The sequence below is a fragment of the Xenopus laevis genome, chromosome 2S (assembly GCF_017654675.1).
Source record: "Xenopus laevis strain J_2021 chromosome 2S, Xenopus_laevis_v10.1, whole genome shotgun sequence".
In the NCBI taxonomy this organism is placed as follows: Eukaryota; Metazoa; Chordata; class Amphibia; order Anura; family Pipidae; genus Xenopus; species Xenopus laevis.
In genome coordinates, this window is record NC_054374.1 from 163,602,314 (window position 1) to 163,620,325 (window position 18,012).

Sequence of the window (18,012 nt, forward strand, 5' to 3'; positions counted from 1 at the left end):
GGGAGGGGACAGTGAAACAACATTTTTAAGCTCAAATTGGAGCAAAATGATAAAAGCTGAAGAGACAAAGTAAACGAATAAATAGCATTATTATTGGGGTACTGTCTGATGATCACAAAATATTGTGTCGGTGAAGTGTCCCTTTAAGTAACAATATTTCCCAGGGTTCTGTAACGGATTAAAATCGGACTGTTTTTCGCTGGGAGCTGCCATGTTGCTTAACCGGGCACATTAACCCCGGTACATAAATGAGGGGAATCCACTCTGCCTCCTGCAGCTGCACCTCCATCAGGTCACTGTTTTGGGGGTTCTTTAGCCCAGGGTTGTCCACCTGGATGATCATAGAACTTATGTGGTCCCCAAAAATATTTAGAGTATTATTGAGTAGTAGGGTATTACTGTAATATAATAATCCTGCCCCAGAGCTTGTGAAACAGAATATACTGTATATTGTACATCACTGCTTTAGCTTTTCCCTCACTGGTCATACGAGTTGTTACAGAATGTGGAGAACTCACAACGGGTTCAGCAGGAAAACAGAACAATCTTCCCCATTCTTCTCTCCCGTCATCTTGTCTCGAACTATTGATTTCCCAATCTGCCCCAGGAAAGTCACAGAGAAACCTTCTATTTACTGTCCTACTGATGCTATGGAATGTACCCCCTACTGTAAATGATAAGGATATTAGACGTCACTGAGGGGTTGTTCTGTGACCATATAAAGGCACAAGGCTGCAGGCTGAGTTATACAGGGAACTCTGAGTATCACTCATGTATTATAAGGGATAATGTACCCCCTACTGTAAATGATAAGGATATTAGAAGACACTGAGGGGTTGTTCTGTGACCATATAAAGGCACAAGGCTGCAGGCTGAGTTATACAGGGAACTCTGAGTATCACTCATGTATTATAAGGGATAATGTACCCCCTACTGTAAATGATAAGGATATTAGAAGTCACTGAGGGGTTGTTCTGTGACCATATAAAGGCACAAGGCTGCAGGCTGAGTTATACAGGGAACTCTGAGTATCACTCATGTATTATAAGGGATAATGTACCCCCTACTGTAAATGATAAGGATATTAGAAGTCACTGAGGGGTTGTTCTGTGACCATATAAAGGCACAAGGCTGCAGGCTGAGTTATACAGGGAACTCTGAGTATCACTCATGTATTATAAGGGATAATGTACCCCCTACTGTAAATGATAAGGATATTAGAAGTCAGTGAGGGGTTGTTCTGTGACCATATAAAGACACAAGGCTACAGGCTGAGTTATACAGGGAACTCTGAGTATCACTCATGTATTATAAGGGATAATGTACCCCCTACTGTAAATGATAAGGATATTAGAAGTCACTGAGGGGTTGTTCTGTGACCATATAAAGGCACAAGGCTGCAGGCTGAGTTATACAGGGAACTCTGAGTATCACTCATGTATTATAAGGGATAATGTACCCCCTACTGTAAATGATAAGGATATTAGAAGTCACTGAGGGGTTGTTCTGTGACCATATAAAGACACAAGGCTACAGGCTTAGTTATACAGGGAACTCTGAGTATCACTCATGTATTATAAGGGATAATGTACCCCCTACTGTAAATGATAAGGATATTAGAAGTCACTGAGGGGTTGTTCTGTGACCATATAAAGGCACAAGGCTGCAGGCTGAGTTATACAGTGTACTCTGAGTATCACTCATGTATTATAAGGGATAATGTACCCCCTACTGTAAATGATAAGGATATTAGAAGTCACTGAGGGGTTGTTCTGTGACCATATAAAGACACAAGGCTGCAGGCTGAGTTATACAGGGAATATTAAGTCAGATTAATTAATTACTCAAAATGACTATATTTTATGCAAAAAAAAAAAAATGATTTGGGTTGTGACCCAGAGAGAGACCCAGAGAGACTCGGGTTCAGGAAAACAACAGGTTTAGTAAAACAGGGACAATGTGGTGTCACAGACTCTGCACAAAAACTCCCACATCTTTGTGTCTCTCCTGCGCCTCATTTATTTCCCCCCCCGGGTGTCACTGGTGATTAAAGGAGAAGTAAATATGTGCCCACGTCCCCCCAGTGTTGTGGCTCATCACTAGTAGTTTTTGGGGTGCAGTTCCACCATCACTCAGGAATGTGGGGGGTAAACACTGCATTATGGGGGGGATAGTAACGAGGCCCAGTGTCTGGGGAGACTCATCGGCGGGGGCATCACCTTGGGGCGCTTCCACTGTACCCCCTGAACCCGCTGAGTCTTGTAGAAGAGAGAGTCGTCATTGGCCGGGAAGGTCGGATCCTCAAACAGAAGTTTCTTACTCAGACATTCCTTCTTCAGAGTCTGGAACTTCTGCTCCCCAAACGGCTTCACCGACGACAACATTCTGCACTGTCTGTTCCGACACACAAACCAAAGAGTTAAAGGTCAAATTCTCTGTAAAGCAGAAGTTCAGCATAAAAGTGCAACAAATACAAGTAGAAATACACAGGGCAGCGAGGGTCTGCGACTGATGCTGCAGATTTAGTGGGGGGCATGGACGCCTATATAGAACCCCCACCTTTAAGTTAATTATGAAGATAAATACATTTCTGATATCGGTCTGTGCACTTCTGCACTGCTGCTTCTGTCTCTGACACAATGTAGAAGAAGTCAGTTTTCCTAGCGTTTGGCTAATCATCTCAATTCCAATACATTTCAGGAGTCAGAACCACCAGTGTAGAGAAATGGAAAGGACAATTACTTCGTTTTTTTTTTACAATACAACTTTTTTGGGTTTACTCCCAACATTGTGGAAACAGAAAGAGGGCCAAAAAAAAAGACAAAATGTTTCTGGCCACACCCCCTAATTACAGTTTTAATTTTACAAGATTTGGCAGGTTATGAAAGTTTCAACCCATTTCTGTGGTTTTTATGTGCTATTAATTAGTTTTGCTAATGAAGGCGAATTGCCCTTTAAGCTGCAAATCACGGTTTCCTCAAGAGACCTGCTTATCTTAAATTGTTACAGATGTATCTAAGTGCACCTGCCACATATTCTGGGCTAGAGTCCTGCGCGGAACCAATTTCTAAGACCCGGATACGACCCCGCGACCCGAACCGCAACCCACTTTGATCCGCTACCCAACCCGGACCCGCAATTGCCTTATCTGCAACCCAACCCGCCGACCACCATCAAACAGGAAGTGATAGTGCTGCAAACCGGAAGTGACATCATCAAAAGTGGGCGGGGACAGAAACAAGTTTTGTAAAACTTTAAAAGGAGTAAAATATAGACAATATTACATAAGATAAGAAATTTAGTTGAGACCCACAACCCGACCCGCAGCTATACCCGCACCTGAAAATCCTTCCCTTATTCCGCAGGCTGCCCGCTTTTTTTGCGGGTAATCCGCGGTTACCTGACCCGCTGCAGGTCTCTATTCTGGGCTCTCTGCCAAAAGCTAATTAAGTTTTAAAAATGTTGTATCTTTTTCTGGCTGTTCAGTGCAGGAGATCAAAGAGATGTTCAGGACATTTCAGTAACAATCCAGGACTGTGGGTTAAGCTGTCAAAATCGGGACAGTGCCATTAAAAAAGGACAGTTGGGAGGTGTGATGCAGGTTGTTACTGAACACTGTCCATAACACATGAATTTAAATCCTTACTGAATCCCCAGCAAAGTCACTGAGATTATCACCCTGGGGGATTCACTGCTCCACATGGAGTGAGGAAAGGGAAGACCCGGAGCAAATACACCGCAGGGGGTTTCACGTTCCGCTGATCCTGCTAGTGGGGCACATACAAACTGCCATTCAGCTGAGCCACTACTTTCCCCTTTCCTCTGCCGGTACATATACTGGGCACGTACCACTCATTAGATAATATTAGTGCTTGGGCCACTCAATGGGGCAGAAGGAGCTGCGTCTGGGGCCAATTTACTGAATATTCCCAAATCGGGGAGCCCAGAATAATGAATATATTAATAAACAGATTTTGTATTGAATCAGTGTAAGTGCAGAGGCAAATATAAATATGACGCCACCACCGCAGAAAGAGATAAATGACCTCCTCAACTGGCAGTTGGGTTACAACAGGCAGCAAGTGATTTCTAATTGGGCCAGACCCAGATCCATGGGCATCAGGCGCCGGTGCCAATTACAGAAGCTCATTTAGTGAACAGGGAAAATCATTGAATGAGGGAGACAGTCCATTAAGCAAAAGAACAGAAAGGAACACATTTCTCATTGTCTTTTGTTGAAAATAAAGGGGAAGTAATACCAAATGTTTTATCATTAGAAATAATCCTTTGTGGAACTGTAGGACTCTGATAGATATATAAACCAGAGCCCCTCTATTCTGCATGTACCGGTATACAGAACCTACAGGATCTCCCCATCACGTATAACAAAAGTTAAAATTGCAAAAAACTTCAAATATTTGCAAGATTTAAAGGAAAAGTCAACTCTCAGAATTTTTTCCTTTGCCGATCTTTTTCACAGTTCCTCCACTGGATCATCAAATCAAGATACAATTAAAGATCAGCGCCACAGGCTATGGGAAAAAAACAAATAACAGAACTTAGTGCAATATTGTTAATATTCAGTGCAATCTGTGTGTGTCTCGAACCATGGAAAGTCTATGCACAGATTTTTCATGTGTGTTTTAAAGCGTTATAGTGATTTCGACAAGGTGCTATCTCCATGGATCTTCCCATCAGGATACTCTTATTCATATCAATGCATGGTTACTAGTGGAATTAGGACCCTAGCAATCAGATTGCTGAAATTGCAAACTGGAGAGCTGCTGAATAAAAAGTTTCAAAAATGCCAAACTGTGTCAGAATATCCCTCTCTACGTCATACTAACAGTTAACTCAACGGTGAACAACCCCTTTAAAGGGAAAGTAATCCTTATGTATGTTAAGCAAATGATAAAATAAGACTTAAAGGATAAGTAAACCTTTAAAATAAGTGAATGTAAAATTGATGAGGGGACTATTCTAAGCACTTTTGTAATTTACATTCATTATTTATTTTATTTTAATTCCAAGATATTAAGGGATACATGTACTGTTAATATGAATGAATTTTGTTACAACAGCGCCACCTGCTGGTCAGTTTCCCACCAGTCTGACCAGCAAGTAGTCAAGGAAGTTGTCAGGAGAAAGAAAGAGGCTGATGTTCTTCTGCTTAGAAAAGATGTGAGAAAGGTTTCTAATTTTATTCCTAAGCAGAAGAACATCAGCCTCTTTCTTTCTCCTGACAACTTCCTTGACTACTTGCTGGTCAGACTGGTGGGAAACTGACCAGCAGATGGCGCTGTTGTAACAAAATTCATTCATATTAACAGTACATGTATCCCTTAATATCAAGGAATAAAAACAAAAAAGTAATGAATTTACATTACAAAAGTGTTTGGAATAGCCCCCTCATCAATTTTACATTCACTCATTTTAAAGGTTTACTTATCCTTTAAAAGTTTTTTTATTTAGTTCAGTGCAAATGGCCATGAATCAAGGGCGTTCTCTCTTGCTTTTGTCTTTTAAACATATTACTGGTCAGAATCTGATATCAGGCGGACTCCCTGCACCCGATAAGAACCAACTAGAAGTGCTTATTGGCACCCACTATCCATTTGGCTTCCAAGGGCTGGTTCACCTTTAAGTTAACTTCTAGTATGTTATAGAATGCACAATTCTAAGCAACTTTTCAATTGGCCTTCATTATTTATGTTTTATAGTTTTTAAATAATTTGCCTTTTTCTTCTGACTCTTTCCAGCTGTCAAATGGGGGTCACTGACCCCATCTAAAAAAACAAATGCTCTGTAAGGCTACAAATGTGTTGTTATTGCTACTTTTTATTACTAATCTTTCTTTTCAGGCCTCTCCTATTCATATTCCAGGCTCTTATTCATATCAGTTCATGGTTGCTAGAGGAATTTGGACCCTAGCAACCATAATGCTGATATTGCAAACTGGAGAGCTGCTGAATAAAAAGCTAAATAACTCAAAAACCAGAAATAATAAAAAATGAAAACCAATTGCAAATTGTCTCAGAATATTACTCTCTACATCATACTAACAGTTAATTTAAGGTGAACAGCCCCTTTAAAGTGACAAAGACTGTTGCCACCCATCGTGGATACATCACTAGTGGCATTTTTACTTTGCAGAGATTGTTCATTATTCACATCAGACAGAAAAGCTTACAATCAAATCATTCAAAAGTAAGTTCAGCATCATCAGGGGCCAGTTAACTTCCTTTTATGTTTTTGGGGTGTGGAAGGAAACTGGGGTACCCAGAGGAACGTATGAAGACACAGAGAGATTATACACACTCCTTGCAGACACAGCCCTGATCTGACCTTAGGATGCGTTTGCTTTATGAAGGTATATTTTCCCTTTAATTGCAGGTTAAGGTTCATTACCTGGGGAATCCCTACTATACGAGCCTGGGCACCTGTACTTGTTATTCTTACACAACTATTTACCTACACACTCGACAAACCTGCTCTGCCAGGGGATAAAGTGCGACACGGCTGAACTACACAAACTCTGCACATCGATTGTCACGAAGAGAAATAGAAACAGAGCAATAAATACCCAGGAGCGAGTCCCAGGGAATGTGTGTGTGGGGGGGATAAAAGAAAGAGGAGAAACCGCAGGGCTGTGAGCTTTGTGCAGTATCAAATCTATAACCGGGTTCTGGATCCTTTGTAGCACTGGGAGGCGGATTTATCAAAACACAAGTCTTGGATTTACTGTTTAAAGGGCAAGTCAACTCCAACTCAATAAAAGAAAAAACATAATTCTAAGTAACTTTCCATTATACATTTATTAAAATTATTCAGTTGTTGTAGAACAATTGCTATTGAGAGCAGCATTTGCTCAACTCCTGGTTGTTACTTTATAAACAATGTTGCAAAAGTCTTCGTTCGACAATAGCAAAAACACAAATAAATTAAAAAACATAGAAGAAATGAAATGTTTGTGAATTGCAAAGTTGCTTAGAATTCGGTTCTCTTTTGACTTTCCCTTTAATAATGGATTCAATCCCATTATTCCAATTCTGAATCATTCCGACCCAACCTAATTCTGACTGATCTGCAGGGGAATTCAATAAAGGAGTAATATAATTATACAGGTTTATTTCTCTTTTTATTGACTTTAACCATAAACAGCTGGTTAAGTTCTTCTTAGGTTGCAGTATATTTGAATTACAGTACAATCTAAATTACAACACAGTTAATGCAAGTAAAATCAAGGTAGAACAAAAAGTAGAATATTGAAATTTATCATGTACTGTCTCTTTAAAAATCCGACGACCATTCACCATCTAAAACCTTGCGAATTGTTGTTTTAGCCTATGGGGGACCTCCTAGAACCCACTTGGAGTCAAAGGTTTTTTGGATTTTTTTTTTGGAAAAACTTCGAATCGAATTCGACGGAATGCGCTGTTACTTTGAAACAGACCTATTTGATTGAAAAAGCACCTATTCGGCCCAAAAAAATTCTATTTTTATTTAACAATTTCGGTTGGTCTTTTTTAATTTGAATTTCGAAGTTTTTTAAATCCGACCCTTGATAAATCTGCCTCTAAGTGTGAATGTGTTGTGAATGTATTAAGTTTATATTACTAAAGAAAAGAATTTTCTCCAGAATCGATGCAGCTTAAAATAAACCTTCTCTTATTGGTTACTATTGTACCATGTACCTTTAAAACGCTCCCTTAATTTCTGGTTCCCCGTTTGCAAGGTATTGCCTCTTGTATGCAGTAATGTATTTACTGATGTAACTGTAAAAGAAACGCCCATGGAAATAATTAGGGATGCGCTGAATCCACTGTTTTGGATTTGGCCGAACCCCTGAATCCTTCGCAAAAGATTCAGCCGAATACAGAACCGAATCCTAATTTGCATCTGCAGATTAGGGGTGAGAAGGGGAAAACATTTTTTACTTCCTTGATTTGTGACAAAAAGTCAAGTGATTTCCCTCCCCTCATCTAATTTGCATATGCAAATTAGGATTTGGTTCAGCCGGGCAGAAGGATTCGGGCGAATCCGAATCCTGCTGAAAAAGGCCGAATCCTGAACCGAATCCTGGATTCACCGCATCCTTAGAAATAATTCCTCTACATTAACTTCTATTGGATCCGACATCCCAGTGGTGATGATAGCCGGACTCTTTGGGCTCAGTCCAGTAGGTTCATGGCCTCGGGACAGTAAGAGTTAATGAGGCTTTCTATTTTATGTGGAATTCCTGCCATAAAGCAGAACAGCACTGCTGTAATTGCCAGAGAGGAGTAGCAGAACTACACGTTCTATTCAGTATGACTATAATCTCTCAGTGTCTCAGTTAGTCTGTTCATAAACAAAACGCTCCCCAAACTACATGACACTTTATTCTGATAACAGTTTCCCTTTTACTGGCAACCCCCCCCTTCTTTTTCATAATTAATAACACAGAGCTGACAGTTTGTCTTCTGAACTCCCATAAACCCCCGGTCACCCCCAAACTGAAGTGCCTTATACACAGACCAAGCGTCACGTCTGGACCCAGGCGTCTTATCTCCTTTATACAAACGGAAATAAACAGGAAATTGTAAATTGTACTGAGAAATAGGAACCCCGGCTTAGACTCCTCCCAAAAAAACTATTGTAGTGAAAGAAAATCTAATTCTAAGCAACTTCCCAATATCCATTCATTCCTCATTCTCTGCACTGCTGCCTCTGACTCCTGATACAACTTCCCAATATCCATTCATTCCTCATTCTCTGCACTGCTGCCTCTGACTCCTGATACAACTTCCCAATATCCATTCATTCCTCATTCTCACTGGGTTTATAGTTCTGTGTAACCAATTCCATGTATAATACCCCAGAACACACAGCAGATAATTACAGGGCCAATTCCATTTATAATACCCCAGAACACACAGCAGGATAAATACAGTGCCAATTCCATGTAAAATACCCCAGAACACACAGCAGATAAATACAGTGCCAATTCCATGTATAATACCCCAGAACACACAGCAGGATAAATACAGTGCCAATTCCATGTAAAATACCCCAGAACACACAGCAGATAAAATACAGTGCCAATTCCATGCATAATACCCCAGAACACACAGCAGATAAATACAGTGCCAATTCCATGTATAATACCCCAGAACACACAGTAGATAAATACAGTGCCAATTCCATGTATAATACCCCAGAACACACAGCAGATAAATACAGTGCCAATTCCATGTATAATACCCCAGAACACACAGTAGATAAATACAGTGCCAATTCCATGTATAATACCCCAGAACACACAGCAGGATAAATACAGGGCCAATTCCATGTATAATACCCCAGAACACACAGCAGGATAAATACAGTGCCAATTCCATGTATAATACCCCAGAACACACAGCAGGATAAATACAGTGCCAATTCCATGTATAATACCCCAGAACACACAGCAGATAAATACAGAGCCAATTCCATGTATAATACCCCAGAACACACAGCAGATAAATACAGTGCCAATTCCATGTATAATACCCCAGAACACACAGCAGGATAAATACAGTGCCAATTCCATGTATAATACCCCAGAACACACAGCAGGATAAATACAGTGCCAATTCCATGTATAATACCCCAGAACACACAGCAGATAAATACAGAGCCAATTCCATGTATAATACCCCAGAACACACAGCAGATAAATACAGTGCCAATTCCATGTATAATACCCCAGAACACACAGCAGATAAATACAGTGCCAATTCCATGTATAATACCCCAGAACACACAGCAGATAAATACAGGGCCAATTCCATGTATAATACCCCAGAACACACAGCAGATAAATACAGTGCCAATTCCATGTATAATACCCCAGAACACACAGCAGGATAAATACAGTGCCAATTCCATGTATAATACCCCAGAACACACAGCAGATAAATACAGAGCCAATTCCATGTATAATACCCCAGAACACACAGCAGATAAATACAGTGCCAATTCCATGTATAATACCCCAGAACACACAGCAGATAAATACAGTGCCAATTCCATGTATAATACCCCAGAACACACAGCAGATAAATACAGGGCCAATTCCATGTATAATACCCCAGAACACAGCAGATAAATACAGTGCCAATTCCACGTATAATACCCCAGAACACACAGCAGGATAAATACTGTGCCAATTCCACGTATAATACCCCAGAACACACAGCAGATAAATACAGTACCAATTCCACGTATAATACCCCAGAACACACAGCAGATAAATACAATGCCAATTCCATGTATAATACCCCAGAACACACAGCAGATAAATACAGTGCCAATTCCATGTATAATACCCCAGAACACACAGCAGGATAAATGCAGTGCCAATTCCATGTATAATACCCCAGAACACACAGCAGGATAAATTCAGTGTCAATTCCATGTATAATACCCCAGAACACACAGCAGGATAAATACAGGGCCAATTCCATGTATAATACCCCAGAACACACAGCAGGATAAATACAGGGCCAATTTCATGTATAATACCCCAGAACACACAGCAGATAAATACAATGCCAATTCCATGTATAATACCCCAGAACACACAGCAGATAAATACAATGCCAATTCCATGTATAATACCCCAGAACACACAGCAGATAAATACAGTGCCAATTCCATGTATAATACCCCAGAACACACAGCAGATAAATACAGTGCCAATTCCATGTATAATACCCCAGAACACACAGCAGGATAAATGCAGTGCCAATTCCATGTATAATACCCCAGAACACACAGCAGGATAAATGCAGTGCCAATTCCATGTATAATACCCCAGAACACACAGCAGGATAAATTCAGTGTCAATTCCATGTATAATACCCCAGAACACACAGCAGATAAATACAGGGCCAATTCCATGTATAATACCCCAGAACACACAGCAGATAAATACAGTGCCAATTCCATGTATAATACCCCAGAACACACAGCAGATAAATACAGTGCCAATTCCATGTATAATACCCCAGAACACACAGCAGGATAAATACAGTGCCAATTCCATGTATAATACCCCAGAACACACAGCAGATAAATACAGTGTCAATTCCATGTATAATACCCCAGAACACACAGTAGATAAATACAGTGCCAATTCCATGTATAATACCCCAGAACACACAGCAGATAAATACAGTGTCAATTCCATGTATAATACCCCAGAACAGACAGTAGATAAATACAGTGCCAATTCCATGTATAATACCCCAGAACACACAGCAGATAAATACAGTGTCAATTCCATGTATAATACCCCAGAACAGACAGTAGATAAATACAGGGCCAATTCCATGTATAATACCCCAGAACAGACAGTAGATAAATACAGTGCCAATTCCATGTATAATACCCCAGAACACACAGCAGATAAATACAATGCCAATTCCATGTATAATACCCCAGAACACACAGCAGATAAATACAGGGCCAATTCCATGTATAATACCCCAGAACACACAGCAGATAAATACAGTGCCAATTCCATGTATAATACCCCAGAACACACAGCAGATAAATACAGGGCCAATTCCATGTATAATACCCCAGAACACACAGCAGATAAATACAGTGCCAATTCCATGTATAATACCCCAGAACACACAGCAGATAAATACAGTGCCAATTCCATGTATAATACCCCAGAACACACAGCAGATAAATACAGTGCCAATTCCATGTATAATACCCCAGAACACACAGCAGATAAATACAGTGCCAATTCCATGTATAATACCCCAGAACACACAGCAGGATAAATACAGTGCCAATTCCATGTATAATACCCCAGAACACACAGCAGGATAAATACAGTGATAATTCCATGTATAATACCCCAGAACACACAGCAGATAAATACAGTACCAATTTCATGTATAATACCCCAGAACACACAGCAGGATAAATACAGTGCCAATTCCATGTATAATACCCCAGAACACACAGCAGATAAATACAGGGCCAATTCCATGTATAATACCCCAGAACACACAGCAGATAAATACAGTGCCAATTCCATGTATAATACCCCAGAACACACAGCAGATAAATACAGTGGCAATTCCATGTATAATACCCCAGAACAAACAGCAGGATAAATACAGGGCCAATTTACCGTAATGTATTAGTTTTTTGTAGAGCTGAAACCAGGGTTAGGCTGAATTGGCATGTCCCTAGGGTGCAATAAAGGGAGGTAATAGGTGTGAACCTCCCATAGTCTGGGCCTTCGTCCATCCACCGGTCGGGTGGGCACCAGGGAGTTGCTTAGATTACTTTCATTGGTAAAGTCTAATCTTCCCCTTTAATTTAAATGTGAATTTACCCTTTTATAGAGAAAACACTTTTAGGAATGAAATAGGCAATAGGATCAGGTCATGACACCCAGGCAGGAGGCTGATACACAGGTGTATTCTGGGAGATCTGCTGGTGTATAACACAGAAACACAACAATCAGCAGAACATGAGGATCCCTGAAGGTGAGAGAAACCTGAGCCAGAGAGACTTCTGGGTATTAGCTCTGATCTACCTGCACCAATAGCAGCAGCTCCTTGTATCCTTATGGCTTATCAGAAGCCACATAAATCCCCTTCCCAAGTCCTTAAAGCTACGGAACCCGTCAGTCCATTGGCCCTAATACCCGCCCTGGGGCTGCTAATGTCCCCGCTCTGCCCCGGATTTACAGGTTCCACCACATTCTTTTATTATGAGAAGGCTTGACAAACACAGCACGGGGTTAACAACCCAAATAAAATAACACTTTTGTACATAAAGGTCTGCCCCATTCTCATTTAAAGGGGAAGTAGCATAAACAAAGAAAATATGTCTTAAAATGTATCACATAAAACAATAATGAGCGGGTATTTTTTGACCCCTAATATTTCCACCCCTAAACAGAAGAACTTGAACCCCTCACTGCCCCCAGCTGATGCCTGTTTCAGCTTTACAGATAAGGAGGAGTTCATTATACAGTGGGGTTAACTAGGACTTCAAATTTGATTAACTGTTAATAGAAAATTAAAAATGTAACAGTCTGGGATATTGTCAATGTAAATAACAAGGGTTATATAGGGATGATGCAGCTGTCAGAGCTCTGCAGTCATTTACAAAGAGGAGAGTTAAAGGGGAAATTTACCCACAGGTTGAAGTCACTACAGTGTAACACAGTCTCTCTAATGTGAATATAAAATTAGTTCTATTGGCTGGAGGAGCCACCGAACAGTTAATTGTGAGACTAGAATGGTATTTTCATGTTGTCCTTATTTTACTATTTGGGCCCTCAGTCCAGTTATTATTCTGTTATACAGGTTCCTGGGGTCATAGGGACACAAACAAACAGTTAACAACATCCGTTCCCTACGGCAAAGCTGCAGAACAAGAAGTTAAAGGGAATATAACCCCCCCCCCCAAATAAAACTAGAACCATTGAATACTTCTAATGAATGTATCCTGGGAGTTGCTTAGAATGACATTTTCTTTCTTGATATTTTTAGGTTTAGATCCCTTTAAATAATTTAAAAAATTTAAACAAATGCCAACGGCTTTAGTATAGCACTAGATGGTACCATTTGACTTCAGTGTGGCAAATCCTGCTGGTTAAGCTGAGGGTCCAAAAGAGAGCAGCCTATGGAAAACAGATTATTAAAAGGGTAGTTCCCCTTTAAATTAACTGTTAGTAGGATGTAGAAAGTGATATTGAGACAATTTGCAATTGGTTTTCTTTTTAATTATTTGTTTTTGAGTTATTTCGCTTTTTATTCAGCAGCTCTCCGGTTTGCAATTTCAGCCATATGGTTGTTAGGGCTTGAATTCCCCTAGCAACCATGTATTGATCTGAATAACAGACAGGAATATGAATAGGAGAGGCCTGAATAGAAAGATGAGTAAAAAAAATAGCAATAACAATACATTTGTAGCCTTACAGAGCATTTGTTTTTAAGATGGGTCAGGGACCCCCATTTGAAAGCTGGAAAGAGTCAGAAAATGAAGGTAAATGATTCAAAAACTATAAACAATAAATAATGAAGACCAATTGAAAAGCTGCTTAGAATTGCCCATTCTATAACAATAAAAGTTAATTTAAAGGTGAACCTTTAAAATACAAATGCTGGGAAGATCTGATGTCAGTGAATCGCACTGTAAGTGACAGGGTGGGAAAGAGGATGACACGTAATCAGATAAGGATAAATGAAGAATAAATCAAATGACAATAGAGATGCGGGTGGGGCAGCTCAGTCTTTCTTGTACTTTATATACACAGGAAAACAAACAAAATGTATAAAGGGAATGAAAGTTTAAAGCTGTGCCAACCAGGGCAGCTCCTGAGAAAGGAGATTCCGCCATCAGCAAACACAAGACTATTTTTCTTTAGGGCAGTGCCTGAGACGATAATGAAACTGTAAAACAAGGACACAGAGTGGATATAAATATAGATCTTTTAAAGGACAAATGTTGGTTCCTTCCCTGTAGGTCGGCAGCAAGTTCACCTTCGGCAGGTGGAGCCCCATTAATGTCACTGCCGTTCCCCTTATCCCTGGAGCCTATTGGCTGCCCCCGTATCAGACCCAATTGTCTCATCCTGTATTTGGCCTTTCCTTCTCCAGCCAATCAGATGCAGAGACCCCTGAGCCAAACATTGATCCCATTGTTCCATCCCTAAACAGATCAATATCCTCCCGAAACGCAACCTCTCCCTTATTAAGCCAGTACCCATCCTCCCTTAGTCACAATCTTGCATCACACAGTCCCCTCTACTCCAATCATAAACCTGTATCTGTGACCCATAAAGCTCAGCCCGCAGTCCAGGGATTGTTACTGAAATGTCCCGACTTTCTCTTTGATCTCCTGCACTGAACAGCCAGAAAAAGATACAAAGTTTCTGAAACTTAATTGGCTTTTGGCAGAGAGCCCAGAATATATGGCAGCTGCACTTAGATACTTTTGTAACCATTTAAGATAAGAACAGAAACAATTGTAACAATTTAAGATAAGCAAAGAACAATAATAAAAATTTAAGATGAGCAAAGAAACTATTGTAACAATTTAAGAAAAGCAAAAATAAATTGTAACAATTTAAGATAAGCAAAGCAACAATTGTAAGAATTTAAGATGAGCAAAGAAACTATTGTAACAATTTAAGAAAAGCAAAAATAAATTGTAACAATTTAAGATAAGCAAAGCAACAATTGTAAGAATTTAAGAAAAGCAAATAAGATAAGCAAATAAGAAACAATTGTAACAATTTAAGATAAGCAAAGCAACAATTGTAACAATTTAAGATAAACAAAGAAACTATTGTAACAACTTAAGATAAGCAAAGAAACTATTGTAACAACTTAAGATAAGCAAAGAAACTATTGTAACAATTTAAGATAAGCAGGTCTCTTGGGGAAACTGTGACTTGCAGCTTAAAGGGCAATTCACCTTCATTAGCTAAACTGTAATAACACATAAAAACCACAGAAATGTGTTCAAGCTTTTTGTAAACGAACATGGTAATTAGGGGGTGTGGCCACAAAAATGGACGTGGTCAGAACATTGCCACTGTCCCTCTTTCTATTTCCAAAATGTTGGGAGGTGTGGGCTGACCCAATAAACACTGAACATATTGATAAATCATATCCTTCAACCTTCAATCTGTCGATCACTCGCTTCCCACGTTCTTTCGTTGTCCCCAGTCTCGTGTCTTTTCTATGTAGCTTTTTTAAAGGGGAAGTTCACCTTTCCAATGGCAAACTTAGCACCATACACAAAGAGAAACAAACCCTTCAATTTCCACTTGAAATAAAGAAAACAAGACAGAAAACGAAAGCCGCAGAACTTGCTTTGCACCGAGCAGAAAAGTGGGGTGACATTCCAATGGGCCCAGTATGTGGGTGTCTGAGAATGGCCAGTGTTGGGGGAGGGGGAAGAGCAGATGAGAAGTTCAGCAGTTGCAATAAGGTTTGTGAAATAAGGCTGGTGTATGTGCAGAGTTGTAAAACATCACAATGAAAACATTAGGCACATTGAGGGGATGTTCTTTATATAATGTCACATTTATAAGCCTCCAGCCCTGCGATTGGTCAGTACATCTCCCCCAGCCCCATGTGACACTAATTCATTCCAGCTCTGGGTCTTGGGGGGACGTTACTAAATCACAACAATCCAGATGTTTCAGTCTCACATCCCTGGGGGGATATTAAATAACACACAGAGCAGAACTGAACCTGCTAATGGGAAGCACGTGCAGCTTAGAGTCACAACCAGCAGTGTCTCACCCCGACCCCGATTCCCCCATCATTAGAAACCGTTTTCCCCAGAGATCCAGTACAGGTACCCAGAATGCTCGGGACCTGGGGTTTTCCAGATAACTGATCTTTCTGTAATTTGGATCTTCATACCTTAAGTCTACTAGAAAATCATATAAACATGAAATAAACCCAATAAGCTGGTTTTGCCTCCAATAAGGATTAATTATATCTTAGTTGGGATCAAGTACAAGCGACTGTTTTATTATTACACAGAAAAAGGGAATCATTTTTAAAAAATGTGGATTATTTGGATAAAATGGAGTCTATGGGAGCCATTCCGTAATTCGGAGCTTTCTGGACAACAGATCACATACCTGTATTTTTCTGCTTACAGGGAATCACTGAACAGAACCCCCCCCCTGTGTAAGTCAAGTGTGGCCCCAAAACAATTAAGTCTAAGCAGTTATTCTACTGGCAGATACACTAGGCAGCTTCAAGAAAGGGCAGCGCCACTTAATAGAGAAAATACAGATTGTAATGATAATATTTTTATTACAATGTTATTGAGACTGGTCCAACTCTGGGAGTCAGGAAAGAAATAATTCTAGGGAGGGATGAACTTTATGCTCTGATGTCTTTTTTCATCTTTACAGTGAATCTACGTAATGATCAAATGGACAGACACATAATTCATCCCTGAATTATATTTCCTCTCATTAAATAATCATTTTCATCAAGTGCAATTACAGACTGGGGCAATAAGCCACTCAGCATCCTCCGTGCCAAACAAATGAATAAATACATATTACTACTTAATGATCCCAATAATGTGTTGATTTGTGATTCTGTCCCAGTGGCTGCACAGATCCTATCTGATCCCCATTGTAAGCAGCAGTCCTGTCCTGCTTTATGGCAGCTGAGATTCTAGCTATCTGTATAACAGAGCATTCTGTCCCAGTGGCTGCACAGATCTTATCTGATCCCCATTGTAAGCAACAGTCCTGTCCTGCTTTATGGCAGCTGAGATTCTAGCTATCTGTATAACAGAACATTCTGTCCCAGTGGCTGCACAGATCCTATCTGATCCCCATTGTAAGCAGCAGTCCTGTCCTGCTTTATGGCAGCTGAGATTCTAGCTATCTGTATAACAGAACATTCTGTCCCAGTGGCTGCACAGATCCTATCTGATCCCCATTGTAAGCAGCAGTCCTGTCCTGCTTTATGGCAGCTGAGATTCTAGCTATCTGTATAACAGAGCATTCTGTCCCAGTGGCTGCACAGATCTTATCTGATCCCCATTGTAAGCAGCAGTCCTGTCCTGCTTTATGGCAGCTGAGATTCTAGCTATCTGTATAACAGAACATTCTGTCCCAGTGGCTGCACAGATCTTATCTGATCCCCATTGTAAGCAGCAGTCCTGTCCTGCTTTATGGCAGCTGAGATTCTAGCTATCTGTATAACAGAACATTCTGTCCCAGTGGCTGCACAGATCCTATCTGATCCCCATTGTAAGCAACAGTCCTGCCCTGCTTTATGGCAGCTGAGATTCTAATTCATCTTCTGCTTTATAAATAGGTATAACTTCCTATGTTACATAATAGCAATTTTTCTTTTACTTACACTAGGGATAATTACTGCCTGTGTGTTTGTTCTTTGGACTTGAGATCACACCTAGTATTGGTGTATGTAGATTGTAAATGGAAAGTTAAAAAGACAGAAA

General features: G+C 40.2%; 1 protein-coding gene across 2 annotated transcripts in view; it reads right to left on the reverse strand.

Annotated features, from left to right (window-relative positions):
* capn5.S (calpain 5 S homeolog) overlaps nucleotides 1–18,012 on the reverse strand; it is a 52,852-nt gene that overhangs the window by 29,362 nt on the left and 5,478 nt on the right. For both annotated transcript variants that reach the window (NM_001091200.1, XM_041583067.1), the window contains 1 exon segment: nucleotides 2,220–2,394. In NM_001091200.1, the coding sequence (NP_001084669.1) occupies nucleotides 2,220–2,384 (165 nt within the window). In that variant the 5' untranslated portion in view covers nucleotides 2,385–2,394.